The 17,226-nt window shown below is 43.9% G+C and overlaps 1 protein-coding gene across 4 annotated transcripts in view; it reads left to right on the forward strand.

Annotated features, from left to right (window-relative positions):
• STAG1 (stromal antigen 1) overlaps positions 1-17,226 on the forward strand; it is a 194,615-nt gene that overhangs the window by 144,528 nt on the left and 32,861 nt on the right. For all 4 annotated transcript variants that reach the window (XM_054074814.1, XM_054074812.1, XM_054074813.1 and 1 more), the window contains 7 exons: positions 1,617-1,734; positions 3,131-3,234; positions 7,226-7,318; positions 7,444-7,533; positions 7,721-7,924; positions 11,492-11,562; positions 17,052-17,139. In XM_054074814.1, coding sequence (XP_053930789.1) covers positions 1,617-1,734; positions 3,131-3,234; positions 7,226-7,318; positions 7,444-7,533; positions 7,721-7,924; positions 11,492-11,562; positions 17,052-17,139 — 768 coding nt within the window. The remainder of the gene's footprint in view (positions 1-1,616; positions 1,735-3,130; positions 3,235-7,225; positions 7,319-7,443; positions 7,534-7,720; positions 7,925-11,491; positions 11,563-17,051; positions 17,140-17,226) is intronic.

Genomic DNA, 17,226 nt, shown 5'->3' on the forward strand with positions numbered 1-17,226 from the left:
AGTGTTTGATGAACGTCATCAGGATGTGAGTGTGCTCATATCTCGTGTCTATAGAGGCAGTATATTTGGGAAGTTTCATGGTAGGTGTACTAAGAGTATCTCAGGTGGGGAATGGCAGTGGAGCAGAGAAAAACCTGAGAAGGTAAACAGATGCTCTGATGATAAAGGGAGAAAGGCTTAAAAATGATAACATTTGATTTGGTAAGAAAGAGGTGGGAAAAGAAGACTGAAAGAAAAGTTTGACAAAAATGTTTCTCTACAAAAGGGAGGGTGTAAAAAGCAAGAGGAAAGCTATTATAATCAGGTATTGTAATCATTATGAAGAGACTTGACTGAGAATGAAAAGAAACGCAGTCAGAGATGCCGAGAAGGAAGGATAACACTTAGGTACAGTGTTAATGTTAACATTTTTCAGAAACACCCTATAAGCCTCCAAGTTTGGTCTGGGTGAAATGTCACAACCTGAGTGAACCTTTCCTCTGTTCTCTGAAAGTGTTTTTGGTTCCAGCTTCTTAAAAACTTTAAAACCATAATAGATCATTTTGTTTTCTGGTGAATGTACCTGGAACCTGAGGGTGTGTGACTGGGACGTCATCCCTAGGGTTAAGCCTGTCTGTCCTGAGGAGGAAGGAAACTGGACTTTGCTCCCAAAACCACGATTAGCCAAGTGCCTTCCACAGCAAGCCATGTGCTGTGCCCCGAGGTCGCTTCTGTCTCAGGGCCATTTTTTGCTGTTGCTGTGTTTGAGAGTCATTAGGAACAGAGTAGAGTATCACGATTCCCATTTGAATAAAGAGAGAATCGGGAGTTCTGTCTGCATAGGACTAGAAGGTGTAAACGCTGCAGTCGGAGAGTGTGCAATTGGAAAAGTGAGCAGGTGGAGCTGGGATAAGCACCGGAGAGCTCTGTGACACAGGACATTGTGCCCACAGCTCTCACAGCAGAGGAACAGGTAAACGGACAGACACCTCCTTCCCTACACTGGTTTCCAGTTAAGGGATCGGCCTGCCGAGCCAATCAGAACTTGCATACTGTGCTTGTCACTTTTTGATCAGGGTTAAAGATCAGTTTATAAAACAGTAGAAGCCTACAGATTATTTTTCTCACTTTACAGTAGTTGTGTTATTTCACAGCTTTTGCAGTTGAAGTTAGTGATAGTTCTGTACTCTCTGAAATCAGTTGGATTTCTGCTGCTGCTTTCTGAGCACATAGTGGCATGTATGAAAAAGAAATGCCTGTTCAAAACACATATATTGCAACTCTCTTCCTCTCATGTCTCACCATCTCTCCTTTTTATAATGCAGTAAGAAAGCGAGGAGAGGTAAGTTTGTAGCTTCTACGTCAGAACTCTGAGAAAGATTTTTCACACACAAGCTGCTTTATGGAAAAGCAGCTCAATTTGGTTGTATTCCATTTCCTGTGAAAACATAGCCCCCTGTCGTGCAGTTGTATCATTCAGTTGGAAGACGGCCTTCCAGAGTTAGTTTCAAACTGAATTTTCTTTCCAACTGACATATACATGCCCGGGACACCCTCTGTGGCCTAATGACTATGAAAGGTGAAAAACTGCTACTTGTCCCAGAACACTGTACTGATGATTGCGTTGGATTTTCCAGTTGCACGAACATGCAGCCTACTTGGTGGACAGTTTGTGGGAGAGCTCTCAAGAACTGTTGAAAGACTGGGAATGTATGACGGAATTGCTCTTGGAGGAGCCAGTCCAAGGAGAAGAAGGTATTTGTTTAACCTCTATACTGTGTTGATATTGCACAGGGTAATTATCCCTTAAAAATGCTGTTTCTCTATGGCTGATAGAGATATTTATGTTATGCTTTGCTTAGAAAGCGTATTTGAAGAAGATTTTAGTTCAGTCCATTTTAATTGTACTTTGCTTCAAAAGCAGTGTTTTTGTACTCTCTTTTTCGTCTTGTGAAATCTGCTGTGCTGTGATTATCTGATGTTAAAGGGTAGGGCAGCTTCTTGTCTGAATATTTAAGTAACTAGTATATACACAAACATTTGGAATCATGGAATGGTTGGAGTTGGAAGGGACCTTAAAGCCTATCCAGTTCCAACCCCCCTGCCCTGGGCAGGGACACCTCCCACTGGCTCAGGCTGCCCAAGGCCCATCCAACCTGGCCTGGAACACCTCCAGGGATGGGGCAGCCACAGCTTCCCTGGGCAACCTGGGCCAGGGCATCACCCCCCTCACAGGAAAACATTTCTTCATCTGTGTTTCTATATATTCTATATATATTTCCTATATATTTCTTCCTCAGTAAATGAAATAGCTAATAGAATTTTGAATAAATAAGCATGTCAGGTGATACTAATGAAATATGGGGCTTTTCCAGCTGATGTTAAAACCTAATAAATATTCAAGACAGAAAAAAATAAGGGAATTCTTTTGCCATTGGTTTCCAATCTCCTTTCGCTAATACCAGTGCACAAGGTGGCCACAGAGGCTCATGGCAAAGAGTCCCTAGTGGTAACGAGTGTCGTTCAAGATACCTTAATCTATCGGGTTTCTCCTGCTTCGGGGTCCTTCATAGGGGTTAGGTGGTTGAAACACCGATGTGTTCCTTCTGCTTCGTAGCATGATGTGTGGATCATCTCAGTGTTTCAAAATCCAGCCTTTTGGTCTCCACCTGCTGCAACTGTGATGTTTATGTGGTAATTTCCTCAGGAAATTCGTGGCTTTGGTTCTTTGTTTCTGCATAGCCTCCTGGGGTCTGATCCTCTAGACGTGACCAGAAGTATTTCCCAAAGAACAGAACTAATACTTCATGGCAGTGAGAATATTTTATTGGACGTGACAGTCCACAGGCAGTCACTCTCTGTCCTCTGTGACGCTCTTTAGTTCATAGATCTTTGTATAGTCCCCCTCGATCATCCTTTCGCCAGACTACACTTCTCTGCACCTCTTTCAGCTCTGCCGTGTCCTTCTTGATACGATGCAATAATTCAAAGAGCAAGCAAGAAAGCCTTGATTTTACAAGTGGAACAAAATGACGACTTCTGTGTTGTTCCCTGTTCCCTGTGTTTTACCGCCATGTTTACACATCTGTCTTCTTTCCGATGTCTTGCACACACATCAGAACTGATGTTCCTTGTTCTTTTTCCTCCGCAGCGATGTCAGACCGGCAGGAGAGCGCTCTCATTGAGCTGATGGTGTGTACGATCCGCCAGGCTGCTGAAGCACATCCCCCGGTGGGCAGAGGCACTGGCAAGAGAGTAAGTGGTACCACGATAGGGAATTTGAACCCGTGTGTATTTCTCCAGCAACATAAGCTTTTTATCTACAGTGCCACATCTTAACTCTTGCAAATCAGATTTCTATAATTGATGTTTCCTGTTTTACGTGAATAGTTTTGAAGAAAAATAGTAGAAATTCCATTTCTGGATGTGTTTGGGTTTTCTTTATTTCATTTTGGGTTTGTATTACCAAGTTAATAGAAACTTACAGCATGAAAATCTTTTTTAATGGTTTTTTAGATGTTGTTTTTATCACACCCCTGGCTTACACTTATCAAGTACACACATCTACAGGTCTTAGCTTAAGTCTTGATTAGAATTGAAAGTGTAGAGCTCAGGAGCAGAATAAAATCATCTCTGTCTCCCATAAAAAGGAATAGGCTGCTAATATGGATATAAAATTTACCTAAAAAGCCAAGAGTATCTTCATGAGAGTAGTTAAGGACTGAAACAGAAGCTGAGAGTTTCCATCCCTGGAGGTTTTGAGACCTGACTGGACATAGCCCTGAGCAGCCTGGTCTGTGCCCTGAGCCGGCTCTGCTTTGAGCAGGAGGAGTGGGACTGGGACCAGCCTGAACACGACTGTGGTTTTATGTATCCATCCTCTTTGGCCTCTTTCACTGAGTGCCCTGAAATTTTAAGAATTTGACATCCTGGCCATATTGCAACCTAGCTACCTCTTCCGTTTATTTTATAGTCACCGTTGGGGATCGGTGCAAGTCCATTCCTAAGGCTGAACAGGCGCTTTTAAGCATTTCACTACAAGTCACAAAGTCAGGGTGATCTTCAGGCTTTCAGCTGTATTCTCTATACCTACAGCATCCAAGTTCCGAAAGAGTCTTAGCTTCCCAGATGTATTTCCCTGATTTTTGGTTGTCTCGATCTTATTCAAGTCGTACTAAAATGAATAAACACAGGCGAACATTTGTTTGTTTTGTTCTGAATAACTGTAACTAGTTTATTAAAGCCAACCACAGATTTAATGAAGGTGAGACCTGGAGACAGACTTAGCATTCTGTATTGCTACTTTAAGTTTGATGTGCCAAAAGCAGATTAGCCTCAAACGGCATCCTAGGAAAAGCTCCAAGAAGCCATGCATTTCAACATGCTTTATGTACCTTAATTTATAAAGCGCATTTGAAGAGATTACTAATTTATTTCAGGAGTTTGGGGGATCTCAAAGCTCAGATTTATACAAGCAGGTATCGTCCTCTGTTACCAAACCTGTTTTATAAGCACAGCTTTGCTGTGCTTTTGTCCATAGCTGCAAACCCTTCTAGCAGACAAAGCAACCTTGAACAAAAATGGTTCTGTTTGTTCTGTTTGGAGCACCAAATAACGTCACTATTGGCTTCCTTGTTATTTTTCCTGTCTCGAGATCGACAGTTCAGTTCGTTGAAGTTCAGCAAGTTGTTTAGCCTTAGATTTTCAATGTCCATATTTCTTCAAAGCTAAAGGAAACACTGAAGTACCTTAAATTTCACCTTCTGAAGGATGATCAGAAGTGGCTCAAGATTGTTCTTTGGATGCAGATCCTCGGTGCCAAAAAGGGATATTTGACCCCCAGACAGTGGAGGGGTTGTTAGTGGGTGGGAGCCAGGCTTGCTTGCTGTGTTTGTTGCCTTCCAATGAGCTGCAGCTTTGTGGGTCGCGGTGGTGCTGCACTGGGAGTTGGGACAGGAACGGTGGGAGCTGCTGGGTGTATCCAGCTGCTCGCCCTCTGCTGTGGAAGTGCTTTCCTACCCTGGTTACAAAGCTGTTCCCCTTCGCTTCCACGGTTGGTTTGGGTTCCTGCTGGTGCCATAGGCTACCCGTCATCTGAGCACAGGCTTTGTTTCCAGCCACTCTTCTGCTCTTGCAGAGGGTTGTAGGTATGACATTCAGCTTTTGCTTCTTTGTGGTTAGATCCTGAGCTGTGGGGTGGTAACAGCAGGGATCTCTTGAGCTGTCAGTGGAGCTTTGTCCTGTTCTCCTGATACCCTTTGAGCTGAAGCAGGAGCAGATTCCTAATTATGCTCCCACATTCTTGTGGAATAGTTTCCTCTCTGACTTTAGTTTGTAACCCTTATTGTGTGGTCTGGCAGCTTTGCTCTACATAAATCATTAGCTAACTTCAGCTTTTTCATAGAGTCATACAACAGTTCGGGTTGGAAAGGACCTTAAAGATCATCTAGTTCCACCCCCCTGCCGTGGGCAGGGACATCCCATTAGATCAGGGATTATCGTTATTTGTTTTCAAAAGTACTCTCTCCTTTTCTGCAGCCAAGAAGCCAGATCTAAGCCCTTACGAAGCACGCTGGTTCGATTATAGTCTCTCTGTTGGCTGTTTGAAGGTGGTTTTAGTATGACAGCATTAGGAGCTTCAGTATATCTGTCACTGAAAACTGGAAATGAGTTCTGTGAACTGGGATGTACGTTCTCACTGAGAGTTACATTCTGATTTAGACAGGAGGCCATGAATCCGCTAATGAAAATCACTGTTACAGTGTGGTTTGGTTTTGCTTTTCTCAATTATGCTTCAGTTCACCCTGAGGTCTTACATTAACACTTTGTTTAATGTGTGAAAGCCAGAACTCAATTCGCTTGGAAGCAAAAGCAAAGCTTCCACTGTCTGGAGTTATATTTGAATTCCAATCCTAAAAAAATGATGGTCCTCCCATTTTATCAGCCTTCAGTCCCAATGCGTGTGAGATTTTTATTCCCTTCTCTTTTGATTTGTACACTTGCGTGGAGGGAAAGGCTGTGGCTGGAGTCTTCTTGGACTTCAGTAAAGCCTTTGACACAGTTTCTCACAGCATTCTGCTTCAGAAACTGTCAGCCTCTGGCCTGGACAGGCGCACACTCTCCTGGGTCGAAAACTGGTTGGATGGCCCAGAGAGTGGTGGTCAATGGAGTTAACTCCAGCTGGAGGCCAGTCACAAGTGGGGTTCCTCAAGGCTCGGTACTGGGTCCAGCTCCGTTCAATGTCTTTATCAATGACCTGGATGAGGGGATCGAATGCACCGTAAGTAAGTTTGCAGATGACACTCAGCTGGGAGGAAGTGTGGATCTGCTGGAGGGTAGGGAGGCTCTGCAAAGGGATCTGAACAGGCTGGACTGCTGGGCCGAGACCAATGGCATGAGGTTCAACAAGGCCAAATGCCGGGTCCTGCACTTGGGGCACAACAACCCTATGCAGTGCTACTGGGGGAAGAGTGGCTGGAGAGCTGCCTGAAGGAAAAGGACCTGGGGGTGTTGGTTGACAGCGACTGAACATGAGGCAGCAGTGGCCCAGGTGACCAAGAAGGCCAATGGCATCTTGGCTTGGATCAGAAATGGCGTGACCAGCAGGTCCAGGGAGGTGATTCTGCCCCTGTACTCGGCACTGGTGAGGCCGCACCTCGAATCCTGTGTTCAGTTCTGGACCCCTCACTCCAAGAAGGATGTTGAGGCTCTGGAGCGTGTCCAGAGAAGAGCAACAAAGCTGATGAAGGAGCTGGAGAACAAGTCTTACAAGAAGCAGCTGAGGGACCTGGGGTTGTTTAGCCTTGAGAAGAGGAGGCTGAGGGGAGACCTTATTGCTCTCTACAACTACCTGAAAGGAGGTTGTGGAGAGGAGGGAGCTGGTCTCTTCTCCCAAGTGACAGGGGACAGGACAAGAGGGAATGGCCTCAAGCTCCGCCAGGGGAGGTTCAGGCTGGACATAAGAACAAAAATGTTTCACGGAAAGGGTCATTGGGCACTGGCAGAGACTGCCCAGGGAGAGGTGGAGTCACCATCCCTGGAGGTGTTTAAAAGATGGGTAGACAGGTGCTCAGGGACATGGTTTAGTGGCAGATAGGAATGGTTGGACTCGATGATCTATGAGGTCTTTTCCAACCTGGTGATTCTGTGATTCTATGGTATTTGTTTGTAATACAAACTTCAGAAAAACTAATGAATGCTGCATGCAGAAATTGTATTTATGTTCGTTATTTTTGATTATTTGCAGGTCTTGACAGCAAAAGAAAGAAAAACTCAGATAGATGACAGAAATAAATTGACCGAGCATTTCATTATTGCACTTCCTATGCTGCTGTCAAAGGTACATTTTTCAGCAAAATAGATCTCTCACTGATATCTTCAACTGCCTTCAAACTTTTTCATTCTGTGCTGTAGGTGTTTATTTGTATCTCACTGTTTATTTGTTTTGTTTTGATGATGTTCTAGTATTCCGCTGATGCTGAGAAGGTTGCAAATCTCCTGCAAATCCCTCAGTATTTTGATCTGGAAATCTATAGCACGGGCAGAATGGAAAAGGTATAGTACATTGGGCAAGGCGTCCGGTGGCTTTCAGGTGTCTGATTGCTCTCCCTGTCACGTGGGGCTGTGCCTTCATTCGGCACATGAGTAATCTTACCTTGATTCTGTGTGTTCTTTGAATGATGACTTCTTTGAGTTGCATTGTTGGGTAGGGCGAAAGCTGAACTTCTTTTCTGATCTACAGCATCTGGATGCCTTACTGAAACAGATAAAGTTTGTTGTGGAAAAGCATGTGGAATCCGACGTCCTAGAAGCCTGCAGCAAAACCTACAGCATACTCTGTAGCGAAGAATATACGATCCAGAACAGAGTTGACATTGCCCACAGCCAACTTATTGATGAATTTGTGGATCGATTCAATCATTCCGTGGAGGATCTGCTGCAGGAGGTTTGTTTTCTTAGAATTACTTTATTTAGATTACCTAAAATACACTATGATAAACTGCAGAAAAACCTTCTTACCCCATACCGAGTCATGAAATTATCTGTCTGAAGACAGCAGCAACTATTTCATAATCTTTTGGAGCTATTTCTCCCTGTAGAAATTCCCTTGGACTCGCCATTGAGCCTGCAGAGCGTTGGTGCTGTGAAACAAAGACGGGACAGTCCTGCTTCTGAAAATCTAGTATTTAAACATAAGAAACGAAAGGGATGAATGGGTGAAAGCTGATGAAAAATGCAGGGAATGGTGCCTTTAAATTAATGCTTGTGGCGATTCCAGTGGTCCCAAATGCCTGTGCAGGCAGCGGAATTGTGATTCTGTCTTGAATGGAAGAGAGGATTTAGGATAAAATATTTATAATGGCATATTGAAAGAGCTCTGGGAAGAATGAAATAAAAGATACAGGTCTGAAACCTGGAGGTACCTGGGATTTACTTGTAAGAATTCAGCCTTCAAAATGCACAAGACAGAATACATCAAATAAGAATAGAAACCTTCTTGCTCTGCATCAACTTAACTTTGTGTAGCACTACTTAATTTGTTGCAATTCTCATGCGTTATAACTTAGGGGCTGCCTAGGCCTTTCTCTTCACCACTTCTAGCTGTGCACTGGGGCAGATACATTTAATATTTGATGTACATTTATAGAAACTTAAGCTACAGCATATTTTAGAAGTGCCTATTAGAAAAAATAAGCTTTTTTCTATCTTTAAGTAATATGCCAATGCCGACATGCTCTGTATATCACAGAGTAAGTAAAAATGTGTCTGTTACTGTAGGAATTTGCAGGAGTGAAAAAAGGCAGTGCAGAAAGAGGGCACCCCACATCCCAGAGGATTGAGTGTGCCACTGTGCATTCCTTGATAGAATGCTTTCCCTTTGCTGCCTGCCTGCCTGCTGTTTTCTACGTGCTTTCTCAGAAACTTCGGAGCAGAACCTGGAAAGTCATTCCAGTATTTGTGCTACATCTCTGCCCGTCTGCGTGTGGCAAGGGAATCCTTGGAGTTCATGTCACGTTACATGTCATAGCCCTCTGTCTTAATAGCCATGGATTTTTTTGAAGCTCCTCACCACTGGTCAATAGGACCAAAAACTCAGAGACCAAAGCCTTGGGGAATCTTTTGCTGGCTTGAGTAGCAAAAAGAGCTAAAGTTGGACTCCCAGCACAGAGAACCAGCCGAGTTCTCCACACCATATACCCAGCAACTGATCACTATAACCAGTGCCTTTGCTTTTCCCATTGTTACCCATGGACAGAGGTTTAGGAGCTCTGGTGAGGTCCTTACGTGTTTCACTGTCCACACATCCAACGCCAAGGTTCAGCCGAGCTCTGTATGCAGGGACAAATCTCCTGTGTTGTTTCTCCAGGCCTGGTTCTGGGGCATCTTCAGCTTGTGTCTCCATAGCCAAGCTCAGACCAGCAAAACCCATCTCACTCACACTTTCTTGCCTCGAGATGGAAGGAAGTGCCTCTGGGTTTTTTTCAGACCAAGAAGCAAGTGGAGTCACCGTTCCTTGGCCCTTGCTTGCTGTTTCTTTTGTACTATCTTGTCAGAAGTCACTATGAAAATGTCTCCTCTCAGCTTTTTCTCATAGTTTTATCTTGGAACTTCTCCAAAGCAAATGCCATATTTGTTCTCTCTGGAGACAGTCAAGTAACAGCCAGTGTGACAAACAGAAACAGGTCTGTGTGAGGATGTGCACCTTTCTGGAAGAGCCCCCTTCGAGCTTCCATAGTCTTCAGCTGTCCAGATGTTATTAATCCATGGATCCATTCAAGGATTCAGAGGTGGCATTCTGTTCTCTGGATATTTTCACCCAAAAAAAGATCCACTCACCATTTTATTAGTGTTGCTGAGACAACCACAAATAATTTTTTCAACCGTAATCCCAAACTCTGGTAGGAAATGCAGAAACACTTTGATTTCTCCTGCTTTCTCTAACTTACCCGTTCTCCACACAGCAGTTTTGAAGAGAAGTCAAGACAATAACCAGTCCTTTTGTTCCATCAGCTCCTTGTCTGACATCCATGTACCTTTCCGTAAGGGAGCATTCCTGTTAAAATTGAGTTTGGTTTGCTGTAGCATCAGTCCCGTTATTCTTGCATTCTCTGCTCTGAGATCCTCCAGAGATGGTGTTTAAAAATACTCCTCATCTGGAGTATTGTGTCCAGTTCTGGAATACTCAACATAAGAAGGAGATGGAGCTGTTGGAACTTGGCAGAAGAATTAATAAGTTTATTTCATCCCTTTAAAGAGATTTTAAATTAAAAAATGTGCATACTTTTACCCAAGCGAGTATCCCACTGCTTTATGGCTTCCTACTAAGTTGGTAATGAGAGAAACATTGATTGACGATTGCATCTGAAGGCAGGAGAACATCTTAACTCTTAGGCTTTTGGATGGAAAAAAAAGGATTGTTGCAAGTGGGTTTCCTGCTTCAGAAAATTGCTGGAAAAATTAAGTTTTGGAAGTAGCTTATTTCTGCTTGTTTCACCAAGAGAATTTGCTGTTCAGTTTGCATAAAATATGAGGATAATGTAATTGCAATTTTAAAATGCACCCTCATCTGCTGGTGGTTAAAGCTGATAGTTCAGTCTTTCTTGTAAAAGAAGGTAGAACTTGGATTTTATGCTTGGGAATGATTTCTACTGATTTGAGTGTTAACAGAGTGGTGCTGCCGAATGCCAGCGGATGATCCTAGTGCTGCGCAGTGGCTGCTTAGATATTATGATTATGGAATCGAGGCCAACGTGAGCCGGTAATGTGCGCTCACAGCCCAGAAGGACAACTGTGTCCTGGGCTGCATCAAAAGCAGTGTGGCCAGAAGGGCGAGGGAGGGGATTCTGCCCCTCTGTTCCTCTCTTGTGAGACATCATCTGGAGTACTGTGCCCAGTTCTGGAGTCCTCAACATAAGAAGGAGATGGAGCTGTTGGAACGGGTCTAGAGGAGGGTACAGGGATGATCCTCCCATATGAGGACAGGCTGAGAGAGCTGGGGTTGTTCAGCCTGGAGACGAGAAGGCTCTGAGGAGACCTTATAGCGACTTTCCAGTGCCTGAAGGGGCTCCAAGAAAGCTGGAGAGGGGCTGTTCACAAAGGCTTGGAGTGATGGGACGAGGGGCAATGGGTATAAACTGGAGAGGGGCAGATTTAGACTGGACATAAGGAGGAATTTCTTCATGATGAGAGTGGTGAGGCCCTGGCCCAGATTGCCCAGGGAAGCTGTGGCTGCCCCATCCCTGGAGGTGTTCCAGGCCAGGTTGGATGGGCCCTGGGCAGCCTGATCCGGTGGAAGGTGTCCCTGCCAATGGCAGGGGGTTGGAACGGGATGATCTTTAAAGTCCCTTCCAACCCGAACTATTCTATGATCCTATGATTCTGTAAGACATTGGAAAATTTGGAGTCCATTTTGGAGTCAACATAAACCCTCAGAGAAATCTGCTCCTCCCTGAGCAGTGAGGTGCTCTGCTGGGCTGCTGAACTCTCTTAACGGCTTTCCTTTCATTTTCAGGGTGAAGAGGCTGATGATGATGACATTTACAATGTGCTCTCCACATTAAAGAGGTTAACTTCTTTTCACAAGTAGGTGACATTTTTCCCCTCAAAAATTTACTATGTTAATTTTATCACTTCAGTGAGTATCAGATGATAAATAATGATAAGAAATGAGAAAATAGGTGGCCTGAAATCTGAAGTAGAGATTGATGGATGATTATGGTCTTTGTCAGTGTAACTGTCTGCATGAATCTGGGTCCTTGTTTAGTTAATACCATTACTTTCACAGATTTGATTTGCATGTGACATAACACCCCTGACAATAAATGCTTTTACACCTATGGGTGTCTTACTAAAAGTCACACTCCCCTGCACGACAGACAGTCGATGTGCAAGGGACGCTCCCTGAGACAGGCATCAGTGGATGCACGCCAAATCCGTGCGCTGAGCTTCAGCTTAGGAGGAACTTCTGTGTTTCTCAGTGCCTTTGAGGTAGTTGTCCTCAGAATTATAGAAGTAGTAGTAGTAGTAACAATAATTAATAGTTTATGGTGAGAGTCTGGAAGATGCCTTCTCTTCCTGCAGAAGTGCCAGGAATGGTTTCTAGTTGAGATGTTGGCAAAGTCTTATGAGGACAGGCTGAGAGAGTTGAGGTTGTTCAGCCTGGAGAAGAGAAGGCTCCGGGGACACCTTAGAGTGGCCTTCCAGTACCGGAAGGGGGCTTCCAAGAAAGATAGGGAGGCACTTTTTACAAGGGCATGGAGTGATAGGATGAGGGAGGGTGGCTTTAAATTGGATGGGGGGAGATTTAGATTAAACATTAGGAAGAAATTCTTAACTGTGAGGGTTGTGATACACCGGTGCCAGATGCCCAGGGTGGCTGTGGCTGCCCCATCCCTGGAGGTGTTCAAGGCCGGGTTGGATGGGCCTTGGGCAGCCTGATCCCGTGGGAGGTGTCCCTGCCCATCGCAGAGGGGTGGAACTGGATGATCTTTAAGGTCCCTTCCAACCCAAACTATTCTATGATTCTAACAGTGCGGATTGTACTGAGGCTCCTTTGCCAAGCATGACCCCGCTCGGTGGAACTAGGCAGCAGCTTGCATGGTCCTGCTGCTCGTGCGAGACCTTCAGACACCCTTGTATCTTGTAGAGCAACCGGGAAAAACTCACTCAAACTGTGAATTTTTGCACATAGCACAAAGATCTCGTCTTCCCCTCCTGTCAGCTGTAGGAAGTAGTTTCTCCTGGTCAGGATGTAAGAAAGCAGATGGCTGAGTGCCACAAATAATTTCTCCCTTATCTGTCACAAGATGTGAGAGGACGTTGCTTCTGCCACCTCTTTCACACAAATTGATTTCAGTGCTTTCATTTCTCTCTCCTTTCTGTGCTTAGTCTTCACTTTTCTGGAATTATGCATTGGCTCATTGTATGAAATGGTTCTGAAATATCTGCTCTTTGTTTCCATTCAACCAGAGTCCCACAGAGATCATTAAATCCTTACTAATTTCTGTAGTGCAGCAGGCTGACACTTGCAAATTAGGTTTTCCAGTCTCCCTGGTAACACACTGGAGCCACTTCTGCCTTTCCTGAGAGGACTGGTGAAAGCTTCACATCCATGAAAGAAGCACAAATCTTAAGGCTTCCCTGAGAGTCCCCCATATGTATTTTTTTTTTACCTTTAGGATTCCAAATCTCTAGAGAGTTAATTCAGACTATAAAGAAAGTTTTGTAGAATAACGCACAAATGAGGATCAGGGACATCTAACTTCACCTTCAAAAAATGGGAAAGAAAAGAATGAAAGCTGAAGAGCAGCTGCGTGTCATTTCTCAGCTGATTTGTTATTTATGATTATAGTATATAGAGCATATATAGGGACTTCCTAATTAATACCTGCTTGCATATAAAGAATTAATGAAATCTTTTCACTATTCTACTGAATATTATGTCTGGTGTGATGTCTTTGTGAAAGGAGACAATCATACCATGCGAAACAGGATTTTTGCAAAACTTTTAGCTATGAGATGAGGATCTTCCATTCAAAAGTTGCAATTAGTGTTCTTATCGCAAGGAACAGTGGCTGTTGTCTGATGCTGTCATTTTCTGTTATGAGTTGGGAGCCAAAATGAATTAAATCAATGGAAGAAGTTGAAATTGCAGACTGACAACTGACACTTCATCAGATTCTACAACAGATCTTCTAAACGTGCACTGATAAAGTAGTCGCTGATGCTTTGAAAAGCAACAAGTCCTGCTTCTCTCTCAGTGAGAGAAACTCCACTGTATCTTATCTGTGCTTGTGCTTCCTCTGTAGTTGCTGCTTCTTCATGTTTTAGGAAGAAGAGGCACAGCAAGGTGTAAAAAAACATAGTAGGGGATTATCGGAAAAGCCTTCCAGGCCAAAAGGCTTCTACGCTGCGATTTCCCAAGCCTGAGCTAATCCTCTTCCTGAGAGGGTCATGGCAACAAAGGGCTCAGAGCTCACTTTTTAATTCAGATCTTGTCATCAAACAAGGATATCAGGATTCCAATACAAATGAAATTAATCATTACAATGTTGCCTTCCAAGTTTTCAGTATATAATTATACATTTTCTGAATAGAACGCCTGGAGAATACACTCGATCTTTTTTTTTTTGCCAGGGTCTCACTGCTATTTGTAGCTGGTTTTACTGTCCTTAAGTACAGAGACCTTTTCTCTATATTGGCTCCAGCGCAGTTCAACTGAGCTCTCCCACATAACACATCGGTGCTGTAGCTGTTTGTATGCTGCAAAATATCAGCATTTCATGTTTAATTACTTCAGTTAATTCAATGCAAGAGAGATGGATCATCTCAAGCATCACCTCTGTCACTCTGGATGTGCCTTTTGATCCTGTATTGTATATAGAATATTGTTTCACATTCAGAAATCAGGATTGTTGGTATCACTGCCCAGTAGTCCTCAGATCCGATATGGAGTTTGATTCCTTCCTGCCTCCCTGCTGACTTCATAAGCCTGCAGAGGCTGGGGGAACTCTGCAGGTACATGCCGTGTTTTTATCGGTCAGGACACTTCCCAGAAAGGTAAATTCATGGTCAGACCAGCAGATCTTCTCTTCCTGTTATAGAAACCCTTCCCTTAACCTTTTTCAAGTAGCCGACCAGTACATTCTTCAGACTGAGGGACTTGGAAGTTGCTTATATCCAGCAGAAGTAGAACTGCTGATAAATGAAACCTCAGCAAGCAGACTGTATCTAGCGTGGCCGCTCAAAGCCTAGGGGCTCTCACCTTGTCCTGCTTTAGAAAGAGGAGCAGGTTTGTGGGTGGGGAGATCACCTCTTTGGAAAGGAAGTTTCGTAAGCTGCTTCTTGCCACACTTTCAGAAACACTGTGCCTTTACTTCATCTATCATTTTGATTGCCAAGTTGTTCAGAAGAGACAAAGATGTACCAGAATATGCCCAAACTTAATATGAAGGGTCTTATTTCAGGAAGTTTATATTGAAAAGCCCTATGCAGCTTCTATATCGATAGAATTTTTCCGTTTTGAAAGCTGAAAAGCTCGAGCTGAGCCATGAAGCGATGCTCAGAGCAAAGAGCGAAGGTGCCCCCCGCTGCCCGGGCGCTGGGGTGTGCCCCCGTGCCGGCCTGCCACAAGGAAAAGATGAAAATGAGACAGTTCTTCCTTTCGTAGTCTCTGTGGGATAATCTATGCTGGTATCTGCCTCGGCACACCAAGGAGATTTTACTGCTTTAATTACAGCGCTGTAATTAAGGAGGTATAACTCTGCCTTGCCAGCAGCCCTGTGGTTTGCTGCAGCAGCATCTCCATGCTAATATCAGTAGCTCAGAGGCAGTTCTCTGACAGCCTGTAATTTATATATGAAACGTTTTCTTTCCTTTCTTACTTCAAAGACCTTCCAGAATCCAAGGTGGGGGGAATATTTTACAGTTTTGTTTCCTTTATTAAAAGTTTTGCTGTTGTTCTGTTCATGGGTTTGAATTAGCAGCGACTTGGCTCAACGACTCAACCCCGGAGCGCAGACTTGACTGACTCTCAGCACTGCAGCGTTGACTGTTATGTCCTCTGTGAAACTTTAGTCAGTGAGGTTTTCCAGGGCTACTACATTCCACACTGGGAAGTGTTTCATAGTAGGGGTTTCAACAAGATCTAAGCATCCCTAGTCCTGAGTTCAACCTCTGCCCATTTCAGAACTGGAGAATTATTCTTTCTGCCTGAGCAGGGTAGTTAATTATTTAAACAAAGTCAGGTGGCTCTAAAGCAGGGCAGATGTAGAGGGGTGGGAAAAGGGAGCGTATCTTGGTAGTCAGGGTGCTGGGATGAAAGGGAGCCAGAGGCAAGAGACTGCTTGATCTAATCTAGACTTGCCAATTCAGTCTGAGTATAATACTCACCTTCTTCCAGGTGAGTATTTTTTCATCACCAAGTTTCAGATTATTCTGGAGTGGCTTGCTCTTTTATAAACATATTATAAACTACTTCCAGTTAGCTCAGTTGAATTCCTCTGCAGAAAAAGGTGTTAAAGCTAAATGGTTTAGTGAGAGAGAATTTTTATCTTTCAAGCAACGTGATGTTTTGTAATTTCTTCTGTATTTCATAGAATCGTAGAATAGTTTGGGTTGGAAGAGACCATGAAGGTCATCCAGTCCAACCCCCTTGCACTGAGCAGGGACAGCTTCCACTCCATCAGGTTGCTCAGAGCCCCATCCATCCTGGCCTTGAGTATTTCCAGGGATGGGGCAGCCACCACCTCTCTGGGCAACCTGGGCCAGTGTTTCACCACCCTCAGCATCAAAAAAATTCTTCCTAATACCCAGTCTAAACCTCTCTTCCTTTAGTTTGAAACCATTTCTCAATTCTGTATTAAAAAAGCAGTTTCATGAGCTGTTGAGGTCTGTAAGGCTGTAGAATATATGTTGTTAATCTCGTTTGTATTCCTCACACCGATGGATCAGGTTGGTACAACTGAAATGTGAAACAAGGAATGGAGGGTGGCAACCACCACCTCTGTCTCATGTACGTGTCTATCGTGCTGTCTTACTTCAGATATTTCAGGGTGTTTAATATCTAGTGATAATGTACGTTCTTCTGCAAGTGTTACAGCTGAAAAATGTGTAACTTGATTTTGCTTGAAGCCCATTGTTCATTCGGTTTGTACTGATGAGAGTTTGGCCCCAGTTCCTGCTGCAGTGCCAGAGGAGCACCTCTGGGCTTCTGTCACTGTTGGGAACCAAAAACGGAAGGCGATTTACAGCCAACACTGAGAAAGAGCTTGTAGCTACACTTAAGTAACCTTTAAAGATGTATCGTATGCAGAGAGTTTTATCTCCTCCTTACAAAAAAACCTCCTTACAAAAAAACCCCGAGCAGTAAAACATTTTCCCCAGTTATTAGAAAGCTGAATTTCTGCTTTTAGCATGGTGTGAACTAACTGTGAGCTGTGTTGTCAGCAGGCTGCATTGTCTCTGCTTTGCAAAAACACCAAACCACTCACCGAGCTGCCGGGTCAGGCTCTGTGCTCGCTGTGATGTTTTGAGGAAGCCAACTAATCTCTCTTTATTACCTCTCATTCCAGTGCGCATGATCTCACCAAATGGGATCTGTTCAGTAACTGCTACAGATTGCTGAGGACTGGAATTGAACACGGAGCTATGCCGGAACAGGTACAGTCAGCAACACCTGCACCGTGTTGTCTGCGAATTCAATGTTTTAGAGAGTCTCATTGTAGAGAAATGCAAAATATTGGTGCA

The sequence above is a fragment of the Cuculus canorus genome, chromosome 9 (assembly GCF_017976375.1).
Source record: "Cuculus canorus isolate bCucCan1 chromosome 9, bCucCan1.pri, whole genome shotgun sequence".
NCBI classification, from domain to species: Eukaryota; Metazoa; Chordata; class Aves; order Cuculiformes; family Cuculidae; genus Cuculus; species Cuculus canorus.